The 17,368-nt window shown below is 44.1% G+C and overlaps 1 protein-coding gene across 5 annotated transcripts in view; it reads left to right on the top strand.

Annotated features, from left to right (window-relative positions):
- LOC139406408 (pleckstrin homology domain-containing family A member 7-like) overlaps positions 1-17,368 on the top strand; it is a 170,191-nt gene that overhangs the window by 40,873 nt on the left and 111,950 nt on the right. Inside the window, exon 1 of one of the 5 annotated variants that reach the window (XM_071148958.1) lies at positions 2,544-2,687. The exons of 2 other annotated variants lie outside the window; for them this stretch is intronic. In XM_071148958.1, the coding sequence (XP_071005059.1) occupies positions 2,620-2,687 (68 nt within the window). In that variant the 5' untranslated portion in view covers positions 2,544-2,619. Of the gene's footprint in view, positions 1-2,543; positions 2,688-10,886; positions 10,980-12,979; positions 13,112-17,368 lie in introns of those variants that run through there. 2 more of the 5 variants (XM_071148961.1, XM_071148959.1) reach the window with 2 other exon arrangements.

Below are 17,368 nucleotides of genomic sequence, written 5' to 3'. Positions count from 1 at the left end.
ACAGGTGAAGACTGTCCATCTGCTTCTAACATGGAGCGAGGGAAAGAGCGAGGGGGAGAGAGCGGGGGGAGTGAGTTGGCACTGTTTCTTCTCCCTGATGAAATTGGGCTGGAATTTAGTTTCCTAAAAACAAACAGCAGGAGACCGCAAAACCCACCTCCCTCCCTGTCTCCCCCTAGTCTCGACAGCTCCGGAGCATGACGTAACCACACAATTACACCAGGGATCACACTGCCGCCGTGGGAGAGTGCTGCTCTCTGCTCTACACAAATAACCTGTATATATCAATCTGTCTGCCATATTGTGTTAGACCTACACTATCATGTATGACACAAGGACCGGGTTTTGGAAACACTGACTTAGACAAAGATGGCTGTTGGGTCATTTAAAGGAACTATGTAGTAGTGCTAAGTTAACCCAACGAGACCCCTGGCATGTATTCATTAGTGCACCCCGTAGGAAACCACAAGTAAAACTTTTTGCAATGAAAAAAACAAACATTTCTTATTGGACGAGTTACAGTAAGGTTAGTCATTCCCCCTTTCATTAATTTTACCTACTAATGAATACACCCTTGGATTCATGTTTCTGTTCAGTTTGACTTCCTACTGCCCCCAGTGGACGTTCACCATAACTACCCTGTTAGATCATGGGAAGTCCTTTTACTGGACATAACTTCCTCTTGCTCATGTCCTCTCTTGCTCTTGGCACTGAACGTTGCCGATAGAAATAGAATGAATAGAGCTGACACGAGTCCCTATTATATCTGACACACAATACATTTCTATCTGATCTGTTCTGTAACGCTGCATCCTCCTGAACAGGCCCCTTCCCTGCCATTTTGTACAGACAAAACAACAGTCATTAGAACGTGGAGTCAGAGGTCCATTGTTCCACCCAGTTGAAGTTCATTACTCATCTAAAGCATTTGACTTACTGAACGATGGTGCTAAAAATGTCACAGCTGGACTAGCAGAATGACTTGCAATGTCTCCATAGTTGGGCTTAAACTCTTGGACATAAATGACTATTGTATAAATAAAATTACGTGTTCCACATTTACCACGAAATATATAAGTCCTCTAAGTGAAAACAAATCTAGATTATACATGTTAGAAGTTGGGACTTTTACTGTGACAGTTAGCAGATTTGGGCTGTGGTGGCCCTAGGTGAAGTGTAGTTGTCATTGCAGTAGTAACACTTCAGGTAAAGTAACACCTCAGGTAAAGTAGTCTCTTGCCTCTTGCAGTAAAATATCTCTGTTCAGTAGGACACCAGAGTAGACTGCTCTCTCTGTCTCTCTCCCTGGGGACAGCAGCTCTTTGTTTAGGCACACTGAGGTGACCTCTCACCTGCAGACTTCATTTGCTGAAGGCTACTGACATACCACCAACACTGCTGCCAAGATAAGGTAGAGTTGTGTTGTGTTTCTGTTGGGGATAGATACAGACTGATACTATCGGTCCCCCTCCTTGTTTTGTGCTCTCTCATTGTTTTTCTCATTCTTTCTCTCTCTCTCTCCTGCCAATGAGCATGAGGTGGGAAAATGAGAGCAGCTTCGCTCTGTCTACTGCTCTCTCTCTCTCCTCTCTTTCCCTTTTGTTCTCTCTCTCTCTCTCTCTCTCTCGCCTCTCCTGGTCTGTGTGTGCTCAGTCATTCAATGCCGCGCAGCTCTGTTGTGTCATGAGGCTTGGGAGCCCATGGAGTCCTGGTGCTAGGGGGTAGTGACTACCTCAGAGATGCATTAGAAACGGCACCAGAGAGATTTGCCAAAACCCTTCGGACCTACACATAAGGGACAGTGGAGATACAGGATAGAGAGAGAGTGGACTACCGGTACCCACCACAGCCTGAGGAGAAACGCATTGAAGACGGAAGCGATACAGCTGAAAATCCGCTGTGGAGAGACTGGGGGTCTTTGGCGATGCGCTGTAGAGAGACAGGCTAGAGACTGGGGGTCTTTGACGATCCGCTGTAGAGAGACAGGCTAGAGACTGGGGGACTTTGGCAATTCCTTTCAGAGACCGTGGGGATATTGCTTGCGCTGAGATATGCGTTGAAGAGATTTGGAGATACAAGCTGAAGACCTCAGACATAATCAGCTTGTTGGGGAGACCAGTTGGAGACACTGCATGGGGATGTTAATTAAAGACTCGGGACTATACAGAATATTTGGGTTAGATGCTTGGATATAAAGGCGTCACCCCGGTGATTTCAGGTGGGGTCAGACACACCCCTGTCCTTCCCTGCTAAAAAGTGTAGTGGGTCTGAGGAAGGGGCTAGGATTTTGGGTTGTCTGGATGACAGCACAATTGTGTTAACCACACCAGTGCTTTGCTCTCGCTCCAGCTTATCTACTCCGTCTCTGTCGCTCCCCCTGTTTCTCTCTCTTTTTCTCTCTCTTTTTCTCTTTTTCGATCTCTTTTTCTCTTTTTCAATCTCTTTTTTCTCTTTTTCAATCTCTTTTTTCTCTCTCTCTCTCTCTCTCTCTCCCCCCCCCATGGGAAAGTTAATAAAGAGAACGAAAGCAGAAGCACCGTTTTAAAGTAAAGCCACCGCAATTAGTCTGACTGTAGGACTGCTGCAGCTATAGAAACTGAGTGGATTACCAGACGCATCATGTGGACCCAGTCAGGATACTGCCATCACTTCCCCGGACATCCCTTCTACCATGCGCCCTCCTGCAGGTGTGTACTACTACAGTGCCTTCAAGAAGTATTCACACCCCTTGACTTTTTCCACATTTTGTTCTTACAAGGTGCGATTAAAATTGATTACATTTTTTGAAATTGTCAACGATCCACACAAAATACTCTGTCAAAGTGGAAGAAAAATTCTAATATGAACAATAAATCACAAATATATCTAGATTAGATAAGTATTCAGCCCCCTGAGTCAATACATGTTAGAATTGCCTTTGGCAGCAATTACAGCTGTAAGTCTCCGAGAGCTTTGCACACCTGGATTGTACAATATTTGCACATTATTCTTAAAAATTATTCAAGCTCTGTCAAGTTGTTTGTTGATCATTGCTAGATAGCCATTTTCAAGTCTTGCCATAGATTTTCAAGACGATTTAAGTCAAAACTGTAACTAGGCCACTCAAGAACATTCAATGTTGTCCTGGTAAGCAATGTATTTGGCCTTGTGTTTTAGGTTATTGTCCTGCTGAATGGTGAATTTGTCTCCCAGTGTCTGTTGAAAAGCAGACTGAACAAGGTTTCCCTCTAGGATTTAGCCTGTGCTTAGCTCTATTCAGTTTATTTTCATCCCACAAAGCTCCTTAGTCCTTGCCGATGATGAACATACCCATAACATGATGCAGCCACCACCATGCTTGAAAATATGAATAGTGGTACTCAGTGATGTATTGTGTTTTGCTTTAGTGCATTGCAAACAGGATGCATGTTTTGGAATATTTTTATTCTGTACAGACTTCCTTCTTTTCACTCTGTCAGTTAGGTTAGTAATGTGGAGTAACTACAATGTTGTTGATCCATCCTCAGTTCTCCTATCACAGCCATTAAATACGGTAACTGTTTAAAAGTCACCATTTGCCTCATGGTGAAATCCCTGAGCGGTTTACTTCTTCCCCAGCAACTGAATTAGGAAGGACACCTGTATGTTTGTAGTGACTGGGTGTATTGATACACCATTCAAAGTGTAATTAATAACTTCACCATGCTTTTTTTTACCCTTCTACCAATAGGTGCCCTTCTTTGCGAGGCATTGGAAAACCTCCCTTGCCTTATTGGTTGAATCTGTGTTTGAAATTCACAGCTCGACTGAGGGACATTACAGATGTCAGTATGTGTGGGGTACAGAGATAAGTTAGTCATTAAAAAATAATGTTAAACTATTATTGCACGCAGTGAGTCCATGCAACTTATTATGTAAGCAAATGTTTACTCCTGAACTTATTTAGGCTCGCCATAACAAAGGGGTTGAATAGATATTGACTCAAGACATTTCAGCTTTTCATTTGTAAAAATGTACATTATGTGGTGTTGTGTGTAGGCCAGTGACACAACATCTAAATGTAATCCTCTTTAAATTCAGCCTGTAATGCAAAAAAAAAGTCAAGGGGTGTGAATACTTTCTGAAGGCACTGTACTACTGTTACTACAACTACTGTTACTACAACTACTGTTACTACAACTACTACTGTTACTACTACTACTACTGTTACTACTACTACTACTGTTACTACTACTACTACTGTTACTACTACTACTACTACTGTTACTACTACTACTACTACTGTTACTACTACTACTACTACTGTTACTACTACTACTACTACTGTTACTACTACTACTACTACTACTGTTACTACTACTACTACTGTTACTACTACTACTACTGTTACTACTACTGTTACTGTTACTACTGTTACTATTACTACTGTTACTACTACTACTACTACTGCTACTACTACTACTACTACTACTACTGTTACTACTACTACTACTGTTACTACTACTACTGTTACTACTGTTACTACTACTACTGTTACTACTGTTACTACAACTACTACTACTGCTACTACTGTTACTACTACTACTACTACTACTACTGTTACTGTTACTACTGTTACTATTACTACTGTTACTACTACTACTGTTACTACTACTACTACTATACTACATCCTGCTCTCTTCCTATTGATATGCTGTTTATGGCCTGGAAATACAGTAGAGGTGTTCATCAGGGAAGTGTGTTAATGCCGATGATGTACATTTGGACGGAACTGTCGCTGCTGCATTATGGGATCTGACATGGCCGCCAGGCAATCTCAATGTACACTGCTCAAAAAAATAAAGGGAACACTAAAATAACACATCCTAGATCTGAATGAATGAAATATTCTTATTAAATACTTTTTTCTTTACATAATTGAATGTGCTGACAACAAAATCACACAAAAATGATCAATGGAAATCAAATTTATCAACCCATGGAGGTCTGGATTTGGAGTCACACTCAAAATTAAAGTGGAAAACCACACTACAGGCTGATCCAACTTTGATGTAATGTCCTTAAAACAAGTCAAAATGAGGCTCAGTAGTGTGTGTGGCCTCCACGTGCCTGTATGACCTCCCTACAACACCTGGGCATGCTCCTGATGAGGTGGCAGATGGTCTCCTGAGGGATCTCCTCCCAGACCTGGACTAAAGCATCCGCCAAATCCTGGACAGTCTGTGGTGAAACGTGGCGTTGGTGGATGGAGCGAGACATGATGTCCCAGATGTGCTTAATTGGATTCAGGTCTGGGGAACGGGCGGGCCAGTCCATAGCATCAATGCCTTCCTCTTGCAGGAACTGCTGACACACTCCAGCCACATGAGGTCTAGCATTGTCTTGCATTAGGAGGAACCCAGAGCCAACCGCACCAGCATATGATCTCACAAGGGGTCTGAGGATCTCATCTCGGTACCTAATGGCAGTCAGGCTCTCTGGTGAGCACATGGAGGGCTGTGCGGTCCCCCAAAGAAATGCCACCCCACACCATGACTGACCCACCGCCAAACCGGTCATGCTAGAGGATGTTGCAGGCAGCAGAACGTTCTCCACGGCGTCTCCAGACTCTGTCACGTCTGTCACGTGCTCAGTGTGAGCCTGCTTTCATCTGTGAAGAGCACAGGGCGCCAGTGGCGAATTTGCCAATCTTGGTGTTTTCTGGCAAATGCCAAACGTCCTGCACGGTGTCGGGCTGTAAGCACAACTCCCACCTGTGGACGTCGGGCCCTCATACCACCCTCATAGAGTCTGTTTCTGACCGTTTGAGCAGACACATGCACATTTTTGGCCTGCTGGAGGTCATTTTGCAGGGCTCTGGCAGTGTTCCTCCTTGCACAAAGGCGGAGGTAGCGGTCCTGCTGCTGGGTTGTTGCCCTCCTACGGCCTCCTCCACGTCTCCTGATGTACTGGCCTGTCTCCTGGTAGCGCCTCCATGCTCTGGACACTACGCTGACAGACACAGCAAACCTTCTTGCCACAGCTCGCATTGATATTCCATCCTGGATGAGCTGCACTACCTGAGCCACTTGTGTGGGTTGTAGACTCCGTCTCATGCTACCACTAGAGTGAAAGCACCGCCAGCATTCAATAGTGACCAAAACATCAGCCAGGAAGCATAGGAACTGAGAAGTGGTCTGTGGTCCCCACCTGCAGAACCACTCCTTTATTGGGGCTGTCTTGCTAATTGCCTATAATTTTAAAAAAAAGCATGTGAAATTTATTGTCAATCAGTGTTGTTTCCTAAGTAGACAGTTTGATTTCACAGAAGTGTGATTGACTTGGAGTTACATTGTGTTGTTTAAGTGTTCCCTTTATTTTTTTGAGCAGTGTAATTATAGTTTACCAGAGTGGTTTAGCTTTTGCAAAAAAATTCTGAATATGTTTTTTCCCCCCAAGGGTTAAAAACATTTGGAAGAAACAATGATGCTAGTACAACACTCTGGTTGAGATACAACACTCTGGTTGAGATTGCACATTAGGTTCCTGGCTAACTGAAGTTTCGGAGGTTTTGCGTATGTCGTGGAAGAGAACCAGGGCTGTATTCAGCTGCACATGTAAATGATAAATTCTTCCATGCTCTAAAGTTGAGTGAAGTCCCCGGGGTTCCTTCCAACTCATCCAGTCGGTTATTTGTTTTGAAGAGAGAGATGAGACTGAACGTTTTAGAACAAAACAGAACTCAACGTCATTTGAAGTAAATGGTTTCAGTTGCAAAACCTTTCACTCGACTTTAGAGCACTGAAAAATGTATAATTTAGATGTGCAGCTTGTGCCAAACATGGCAAACTTTTCAGATCGGAGTGGCAATGCGTGGAAAGCATACAATTCAAATAAACTACAACTTCTGTTTTAAGAACCCAACAGTTAAAGAGCGTTTGGAGTAAACGGTTTCCGTTGTAAAACGTTTTCCAACAGAATCTGCATAAGGAATACACCCAAGGTGAACAGGCTGGTTAGTTTGGTCAATGTCTCAATGCTGTGGAATTAGTTATTGAACTGACCGTAGGTCAAATTACATGTTGACTCTGGGATGTCTTTCAAATAGTGGGCTGGGACAATTTGTAAGTGTTTAATGTAATGTGTTAATATTTTGTATATTTGTCACCCACTTGATTTGGAATTCCCATGGAAATGCCATGATGTGCTAATGAATCCTGGTTGAGGGTAGTGTTACAGAGGCTTGCTCTTTGGCTTAAGGCTGGTGGTTCAGAATGGCTAGTACTCTAAATGATATGTAATGCTTTCTTATAGCGTTACTGTTGCCTCCTCATTTTAGCACAGTTTCACTCCACAGAGGATCTGAATAACTGCACAAACCCATTCCCAGGTTTGATGGAGAGATTGGAATCTTTTTGAGGTAATGAGAACGTCTCCTCCTCGTATTAGTGAAATATTATATTGTTCCAATAGAAGTATCAGTGAAAGATACTGAGATGTCGTCACTAGCTCCATCCCTCTCCAGCAGTAATGACATGATTACATTTATCACACTGTTGCAGATGTGCCCTGCTCTCAAATGAACACCATCAAAAGACACACACCACACACACACACACACACACACACACACACACACACACACACAAAACCTCCCCTCAGAAGGTTGAAAATGCTTGGCATCGGCCCTCAAATCCTCACAAAGTTCTACAGCTGAGAGCATCTTGACTGGCTACATCACTGCTCGATCGCATGGCGCTACACAGGATGGTGCGGACAGCCTAATGCATCACTGGGGCCAAGCTCCCTGCCATCCAGGACCTCTGTCATGCGGTGTGAAAGGAAGGCCCAAACAATTGTTAGACTCCAGCCACTCAAGCCATAGAATGTTCTCCCTGTTTCCACATGGCAAGCGGTACCAGTGGATCAGGTCCCGACAGTGCGACTATTTTACTTGCATATGTGCTTAAATAAGCAAACATGTTTGGTGTTTGCCAAAAGGTATGTGGGAGACTCCCCAAACATATGGAAGAAGGTACTCTGGTCAGATGAGCTTTTTGGCCATCAAGGAAAATGCTATGTCAGGCGCAAACCCAACACCTCTCATCACCCTGAGAGCAACATCCCCACAGTGAAGCATGGGTGGCAGCATCATGCTGTGAGGATGTTTTTCCATTGGCAGGGACTGGGAAACTGGTCAGAATAGAAGGAATGATGGATGGCACTAAATACAGAGAAATTCTTGAGGGAAACCTGTTACAGTCTTCCAGAGATTTCAGACTGGGACGGAGGTTCAGCTTCCAGCAGGACAATGACCCTAAGCATACTGCTAAAGCAACACTCGAGTGGTTTAAGGGGAAACAGGTAAATGTCTTGGAATGGCCCAGTCAAAGCCCTGACCTCAATCCAATTGAGAATCTGTGGAATGACTTAAAGATTGCTATACACCAGCGGAACCTATCCAACTTGAAGGAGCTGGAGCAGTTTTTGCCTTGAATAATCCCAGTGGCTAGATGTGCCAAGCTTATAGAGACATACCCCAAGAGACTTGCAGCTGTAATTGCTGCAAAGGTGGCTCTACAAAGTTTTGACTTTGGGGGGTGAATAGTTATGCACACTCAATGCTTTATCTTGGACAGTTCGCAGTTTTAAATGAGAACTTATTCTCAACTGGCCTACCTGGTTAAATAAAGGTGAAATAAAATAAACTCAAATGTTCTGTTTTTTTTGGTCTTATTTCTTGTTTGTGTCACAATAAAACATATTTTGCATCTTCAAAGTGGTAGGCATGTTGTGTAAATCAAATGATACACCCCCCCCTAAAAATCAATTATAATTACAAGCCACTGTATCTACCTCCATCACTCCAGTATCCCTGTCACCTTACTCCTATACATACAGTGCCTTGCGAAAGTATTCGGTCCCCTTGAACTTTGCGACCTTTTGCCACATTTCAGGCTTCAAACATAAAGATATAAAACTGTATTTTTTTGTGAAGAATCAACAACAAGTGGGACACAATCATGAAGTGGAACGACATTTATTGGATATTTCAAACTTTTTTAACAAATCAAAAACTGAAAAATTGGGCGTGCAAAATTATTCAGCCCCCTTAAGTTAATACTTTGTAGCGCCACCTTTTGCTGCGATTACAGCTGTAAGTCGCTTGGGGTATGTCTCTATCAGTTTTGCACATCGAGAGACTGAAATTTTTTCCCATTCCTCCTTGCAAAACAGCTCGAGCTCAGTGAGGTTGGATGGAGAGCATTTGTGAACAGCAGTTTTCAGTTCTTTCCACAGATTCTCGATTGGATTCAGGTCTGGACTTTGACTTGGCCATTCTAACACCTGGATATGTTTATTTTTGAACCATTCCATTGTAGATTTTGCTTTATGTTTTGGCTCATTGTCTGGTTGGAAGACAAATCTCCGTCCCAGTCTCAGGTCTTTTTTTTCTCCATCAGGTTTTCTTCCAGAATGGTCCTGTATTTGGCTCCATCCATCTTCCCATCAATTTTAACCATCTTCCCTGTCCCTGCTGAAGAAAAGCAGGCCCAAACCATGATGCTGCCACCACCATGTTTGACAGTGGGGATGGTGTGTTCAGGGTGATGAGCTGTGTTGCTTTTACGCCAAACATAACGTTTTGCATTGTTGCCAAAAAGTTCAATTTTGGTTTCATCTGACCAGAGCACCTTCTTCCACATGTTTGGTGTGTCTCCCAGGTGGCTTGTGGCAAACTTTAAACAACACTTTTTATGGATATCTTTAAGAAATGGCTTTATTCTTGCCACTCTTCCATAAAGGTCAGATTTGTGCAATATACAACTGATTGTTGTCCTATGGACAGAGTCTCCCACCTCAGCTGTAGATCTCTGCAGTTCATCCAGAGTGATCATGGGCTTCTTGGCTGCATCTCTGATCAGTCTTCTCCTTGTATGAGCTGAAAGTTTAGAGGGACGGCCAGGTCTTGGTAGATTTGCAGTGGTCTGATACTCCTTCCATTTCAATATTATCGCTTGCACAGTGCTCCTTGGGATGTTAAAAGCTTGGGAAATCTTTTTGTATCCAAATCCGGCTTTAAACTTCTTCACAACAGTATCTCGGACCTGCCTGGTGTGTTCCTTGTTCTTCATGATGCTCTCTGCGCTTTTAACGGACCTCTGAGACTATCACAGTGCAGGTGCATTTATACGGAGACTTGATTACACACAGGTGGATTGTATTTATCATCATTAGTCATTTAGGTCAACATTGGATCATTCAGAGATCCTCACTGAACTTCTGGAGAGAGTTTGCTGCACTGAAAGTAAAGGGGCTGAATAATTTTGCACGCCCATTTTGCACGCCCGCAGCTGTTGTTTCCATATTTAATACAACTAGCTAATAACAGTATTTAATTATATTTTAATTAATGCCACCGGCATTAATAATCTCAAATGTCTGGAAGTTTAAGGAGTTTTTGTCCTCCAGATTCCGTCTGGCTCCGAGAGAAATTTAGTGATACAATTTATGTGTTTCAATTCAATCTTTAAAAAACCTGCCCAGTAGCCCCTGTATTTTTAAGTGTAGTGGATATATTGTTTGTGAACTAGACTACCAGGTCATTTCACCTCTTGAGATTGCTGGGATGAATAGTACAGCACCATCCAACCACCTAGCTTTGTCAAGTAGTGCCCTATGTAGGGAATAGGGTGCGATTTGGGACAAAGCCTATGGTTACGGTCCTATTGGTAGAAATCTGACTCACATCTTGAACACTATACTATAGATGATCTCATGGGGATATGCAGGCGGAAGAAACCTCTGGTTCACTTTTGTGTATTCAGTGAAAGTAATGTGAGCCGGGACCTGGCTGACTCGGGTTAATCATTTCCTCACCTGTCAATAAAGCGGACGGTGACACCGATAGACTCCGCCCCTTCTCACTCTCTCCGTTTACATTCAAATGACAGAGTTACTCGCTGTTTGAGGAAACGTCCCAGTTGTTTAGGAGGGTAGTCCAGTCGCATGGAGATGAGGTGAGTGTATTTTATGTACACATTTATTTGTATGTAGATTGTGTGTTGAAAATCAAATCAAATTTATTGGTCACATACATGTGTTTTGCAGATGTTATTGCGGGTGTTGCTAAATGCTTGTGTTTCTAGTTCTGACTGCAGTAATATCTAACAAGTAATATCTAACAGTTTCACAACATATACCCAAAATACACTTAAATCTTAGTAAGGAATGAATTAAGAATATATATATACATGTCAGAGTGGCATTGGACTAAGATACAGTGGCATAGCATATAATTTGGTTTCAATGCGTGTGTGTGTCTTGTATTCTTTAGTTGTGTGTGTGTGTCTTGTATTCTTTAGTTGTGTTCTTTTAATTGTGTGTGTGTGTTCTTTTAATTGTGTGTGTGTGTGTGTGTGTGTTCTTTAAGTGTGTGTGTGTGTGTTCTTTAAGTGTGTGTGTGTTCTTTAATTGTGTGTGTGTGTGTGTGTTCTTTAAGTGTGTGTGTGTTTGTGTTTAATTGTGTGTGTGTGTGTGTGTGTGTGTTTAATTGTGTGTGTGTGTTCTTTAATTGTGTGTGTGTGTGTGTGTGTGTGTGTGTGTTCTTTAGTTGTGTGTGTGTGTTCTTTAGTTGTGTGCGTGTGTGTGCGTGCGCTCGGTCAGCAGCCCATGGTCTCAGCACTGTAAATGGATTGGGCTAGGTGTCACAGCACATCAGGAATGTGGAGGGAGCAGATTGTCTGGGAGCCTCTGCTCATCCTTCTGACACACACACACACACACCTTAAAAACAATGGCATATTCCTGACCTGCTGTCCATGCAGATGCAAAACACGATTAACCAGAAAGCCAGGGGATCACCCTATCCATTCACTATCTCATGTCTGAACCTTGCCTCGTTGCTCCTCCTGAACTGTGATAGCCTGCTAACCTTGCCTCGTTGCTCCACCTGAACTGTGATAGCCTGCTAACCTTGCCTCGTTGCTCCTCCTGAACTGTGATAGCCTGCTAACCTTGCCTCGTTGCTCCACCTGAACTGTGATAGCCTGCTAACCTTGCCTCGTTGCTCCACCTGAACTGTGATAGCCTGCTAACCTTGCCTCGTTGCTCCACCTGAACTGTGATAGCCTGCTAACCTTGCCTCGTTGCTCCACCTGAACTGTGATAGCCTGCTAACCTTGCCTCGTTGCTCCACCTGAACTGTGATAGCCTGCTAACCTTGCCTCGTTGCTCTACCTGAACTGTGATAGCCTGCTAACCTTGCCTCGTTGCTCCACCTGAACTGTGATAGCCTTAACTATTTTGACTTGACATGTTGCCATTGCCTAAATATTTTCCTGACTCTGATCATTAGTTAGGAAAATATATTTAATCGTGACTCAATATTACAATAATTGAAGATACTTAATACAGATTTAAAAAACACATTGTTCTCTCCTTGTCTGGAAACATCTGGTACAAAATCAAATATTTGTGTGGTAACCTACGCAATCTTCATTTGACATCAACTAGTGTATAGAAATCCTAGCCTTGAGACCTTAGGTGTCTTGTTATAGTCATCCTAAACACTGCTGAAGGCATTTCTACCAAACAACCATATTCTGTGTGGCACCACTAGCATTTCAATCTCCTACATCTTAACTAATGCTGCGGTTGTTCAATTTGCAGAGGAAGAAGAAACTCTGTGAGACTCCCGAGTTCACAAAAAGCTGTTGTGACTGACCATGAATGTAATCTTTGGTACCAGACTTCAGTTTCATTACTCTGTGCCGTGCTACATTGGGATTGAGAGGATCAGCGATGATCAGAGAGGATCTACTACATTAACCCAGCTGTGGACTCTTCTCTCCTCCCCCCCGTCCCCTCTTTTCCTTCCCATCTCGGTCTGTTTGGACAGGTTCCTCTTCCTTCGACTCAATCTTCTCTAGACATTATGCTCTTGGACGTCCACATCATCCCCTAGTTTCTGGATTTTCTTTCTCCGTATCTTCTCGCTTGGACTTTACTGCACCAGCAAACCTGTTGAAGGGACAACGTTGGTATAAAAAGGACCGAAGTCCGTTATCTGTTCCAGTAGCTACGAAAGGAGAGGATTTAAGATGCTAACCAACTGTGTGCAGAGTATGTGCTCCTGTGTAGGTCTCAGCAGGTAGGAACTACCAAAGAATGGCCCATGTAGCTTTTCATACTGGTTGTTTGAGTCAAATACTAGTTGCTGTGGTGTGAGGTATGGCCAGTTGCACTGTCAGCGAGAGATTTGTTGTGAGCTTTCTCGAGGCTTCCAGGGCAGTAGGCAGCCTAGCGGTTAGAGCGTTGGGCCCATAACTGAAAGATCGTTGGTTTAAATACCTGAGCCAACAAGGTGAAAAACCTTTCGACGTGCCCTTGATCAAGGCACTTAACCCTAATTTGCTCCAGGGGCGCCGTACTACTATGCCTGACCCTGTAAAACCACACATTTCACTGCACCTATCTGGTGTATGTGACAACCGAACGAACATCCTTTTTTTGGGGGGTGGGGAGAGCTACGTGTAGCTAATGCATGTAGGCTTACATGTAGTATTATTTTTGGCATGCTCAATCAATAGTGTGCCATGAAACAGACAGTTGGATCATACTGCCATTTCAGATCCAAAGATGGTACAGTATGAAGATAGGCAGAAACTGCTACGCCAATAGAAAACCTGTAAGTATCTGGTGTGACCACCATTTGCCTCATGCAGCACGACCCATCTCCTTTGCATATACTTGATCAGGCTGTTGATTGTGGCTTGTGGAATGTTGTCCCACTCCTCTTCAGTGGTTGTGCGCAATTGCAGGATATTGTCGGGAACTGGAACTTGCTGTTGTACACATCAATCCAGAGCATCCCAAACCGGCTCAATGGATGATATGTCTGGTGAGTATGCAGGCCATGGAAGAACTTGGATTTTTTCAGCTTCCAGGAATTATGTACAAATCCTTGCGACATGGTGATGGCGGTGGATGAATAGCACCACAATAGGCCTCAGGATCTCGTCACAGTATCTCTGTGCATTCAATTTGCCATCGATAAAATGCAATTGAGTTTGTTGTCCGTTGCTTATGCCTGCCCATACCATAACCCTACCACCACTATGGGCCAAACTGCAGTCAGGTCAAGACCAGGTGAGGACGACGAGCACACAGATGAGCTTCCCTGAGACGGTTTGTGTAGACATTCTTTGGTTGTTCAAACACAGTATTATCAGCTGTCCGGGTGGCTGGTTTCAGACAATCCCGCAGTTGAAGAAGCCGGATGGGGAGGTTCTGGGCTGGTGTGGTTACACATGGTCTGCGGTTGTGAGGCCAGTTGGACATACTGCCAAATTCTCTAAAATGACGTTGGAGGCGGCTTATGGTAGAGAAATTAACATTACATTCTCTGGCAACAGCTCTGTTGGACATTCCTGCATACAGCATGGAATGCACACTCCCTCAAAACGTGAGATGTGGCATTTTGTTGTGTGACAAAGCTGCACATTTTAGTGACCTTTTGTCCCCAGCACAAGGTGCACCTGTGTAATAATGATCATGCTGTTTAATCAGCTTCTTGATAGGCCACAATTGTCAGGTGGATGGATTATCTTGGCAAAGGAGAAATGCTCACTAACAAGGTTATAACCAAATTTGTGCACAGAATTTGAGTGAAATAAGATTTTTGTCCATAATAGAACATTTCTGTGATCTTTTATTTCAACTCATGAAACATGGGACCAACACTTTGCATGTTGCGTTCATATTTTTGTTCAGTACATATAAAGTTGTTTTTGACTAATTAAAATGTGTCCCCTTCACGAGGTTGGCGTGATAACATGTTCAAATACTTAAGACACTGGCTCAACTACTATAGGATGTGCCTTTTTAGATTTTGAGAACATTAATAACGAAGGAAGAATTGTTCACTTTTCAAATCCCAAACTGCGGCCTGGTCTGCCTGCGCGTTCCCGGAAATCAAGTCCCACGATGGTACACTTTTGGGTTTAGAAACTATGTGGGTAGGTCTGTAAATGGAAAGCTGAGCAGTGAAAGTTTGTAGAAGACTTGTGTGTGTGGTCTTTTCACACCTGAGCAAGCTGTCAATCTATTGCATGTAGGTTAGCAGCACACTCACTATGTCTAAAGCAGAAAGGGTTGCTGCCCTCTACGGAGTAATTCTGAACTGAGCATTCCTGCGACTTTTGGAAGTTGCCTCGGTCTTTGAGGCAGTTCTGCAGGCATTGTATCTGCGTGTGTGTGTGTGTGTGTGTGTGTGTGTGTGTGTGTGTGTGTGTGTGTGAAGACTTCAGTTCTGTGTAAGGGAATGCTGTGGGTCTCACATTACTTCAGACGCTGTCCGTGGACCGTGTGGGCACCGCCTCTGTAATCTCAGCCTAATCTGTAACGGCTTTGTGTGCAATCAAAGAATCCACAATAGGATCTCTAAGAGGTGAAATCCAACGCCACTCAATCCAATCCCTCTACTGGGAAATAGACCGGGCACACTGGTATTTGTCAATAGGAGTGGGACAAACCAATGTGATCTGATGGGAGGGAGCCAGACCGCTTCTACATGACTGTTGTTGAATGCAGCAGAAACACTGGCACCCAGGCTATGGTGCTGTTCGACACCGCCATCCTAACTTGTTTTTCAAACGAGATGGTCTAAACAAATCCCTTCAATGCTTCTTTACACCAAACTCCCTCTATCCCAACCCAGTGGAGACGAGGCAAACTCTCTCTATCTCAACCCACTAGAGACGAGGCAAACTCTCTATCTCAACCCAGTGGAGACGAGGCAAACTCTCTCTATCTCAACCCAGTGGAGACGAGGCAAACTCTCTCTATCTCAACCCACTAGAGACGAGGCAAACTCTCTATCTCAACCCACTAGAGACGAGGCAAACTCTCTATCTCAACCCAGTGGAGACGAGGCAAACTCTCTCTATCTCAACCCAGTGGAGACGAGGCAAACTCTCTCTATCTCAACCCACTAGAGACGAGGCAAACTCTCTCTATCTCAACCCACTAGAGACGAGGCAAACTCTCTATCTCAACCCAGTGGAGACGAGGCAAACTCTCTCTATCTCAACCCACTAGAGACGAGGCAAACTCTCTCTATCTCAACCCAGTGGAGACGAGGCAAACTCCCTCTATCTCAACCCAGTGGAGACGAGGCAAACTCTCTCTATCTCAACCCAGTGGAGACGAGGCAAACTCTCTCTATCTCAACCCAGTGGAGACGATGCAAACTCTCTCTATCTCAACCCAGTGGAGACGAGGCAAACTCCCTCTATCTCAACCCACTAGAGACGAGGCAAACTCTCTCTATCTCAACCCACTAGAGACGAGGCAAACTCTCTCTATCTCAACCCAGTGGAGACGAGGCAAACTCTCTATCTCAACCCACTAGAGACGAGGCAAACTCTCTCTATCTCAACCCAGTGGAGACGAGGCAAACTCTCTCTATCTCAACCCAGTGGAGACGAGGCAAACTCTCTATCTCAACCCAGTGGAGACGAGGCAAACTCTCTCTATCTCAACCCACTAGAGACGAGGCAAACTCTCTCTATCTCAACCCACTAGAGACGAGGCAAACTCTCTCTATCTCAACCCAGTGGAGACGAGGCAAACTCTCTCTATCTCAACCCACTAGAGACGAGGCAAACTCTCTATCTCAACCCAGTGGAGACGATGCAAACTCTCTCTATCTCAACCCAGTGGAGACGATGCAAACTCTCTATCTCAACCCACTAGAGACGAGGCAAACTCTCTATCTCAACCCAGTGGAGACGATGCAAACTCTCTCTATCTCAACCCACTAGAGACGAGGCAAACTCTCTCTATCTCAACCCACTAGAGACGAGGCAAACTCTCTCTATCTCAACCCACTAGAGACGAGGCAAACTCTCTCTATCTCAACCCACTAGAGACGAGGCAAACTCTCTCTATCTCAACCCACTAGAGACGAGGCAAACTCTCTCTATCTCAACCCACTAGAGACGAGGCAAACTCTCTATCTCAACCCAGTGGAGACGAGGCAAACTCTCTCTATCTCAACCCACTAGAGACGAGGCAAACTCTCTCTATCTCAACCCAGTGGAGACGAGGCAAACTCCCTCTATCTCAACCCAGTGAATCAGGAGTAGGCTGGAACAGCAACTAAACCAATTGTCCTCACGGTCTCTGTGGGTAGCCCGGACTCCAGTGCATTTTTGGGCATAATGCGTCTTTGTATCCACACATTCTGATACTCCATGGGTGGTGCTGCAATGACAACAGCTCGTCTCTGTTCTGATATTTCACAGCCCGACTAGCGATTTGTCTTAATTAGTTTTCTTTATTAATACAGATGAATTGGAGTTATGGAGCAAACCAGCAAAGTCATTACAGCGAAGCGATAAGCACA

This window comes from Oncorhynchus clarkii, chromosome 4 (genome assembly GCF_045791955.1).
Source record: "Oncorhynchus clarkii lewisi isolate Uvic-CL-2024 chromosome 4, UVic_Ocla_1.0, whole genome shotgun sequence".
In the NCBI taxonomy this organism is placed as follows: Eukaryota; Metazoa; Chordata; class Actinopteri; order Salmoniformes; family Salmonidae; genus Oncorhynchus; species Oncorhynchus clarkii.
Note: the sequence above shows the minus strand (reverse complement) of the source record. Positions and strands in the feature narration are given on the sequence as shown.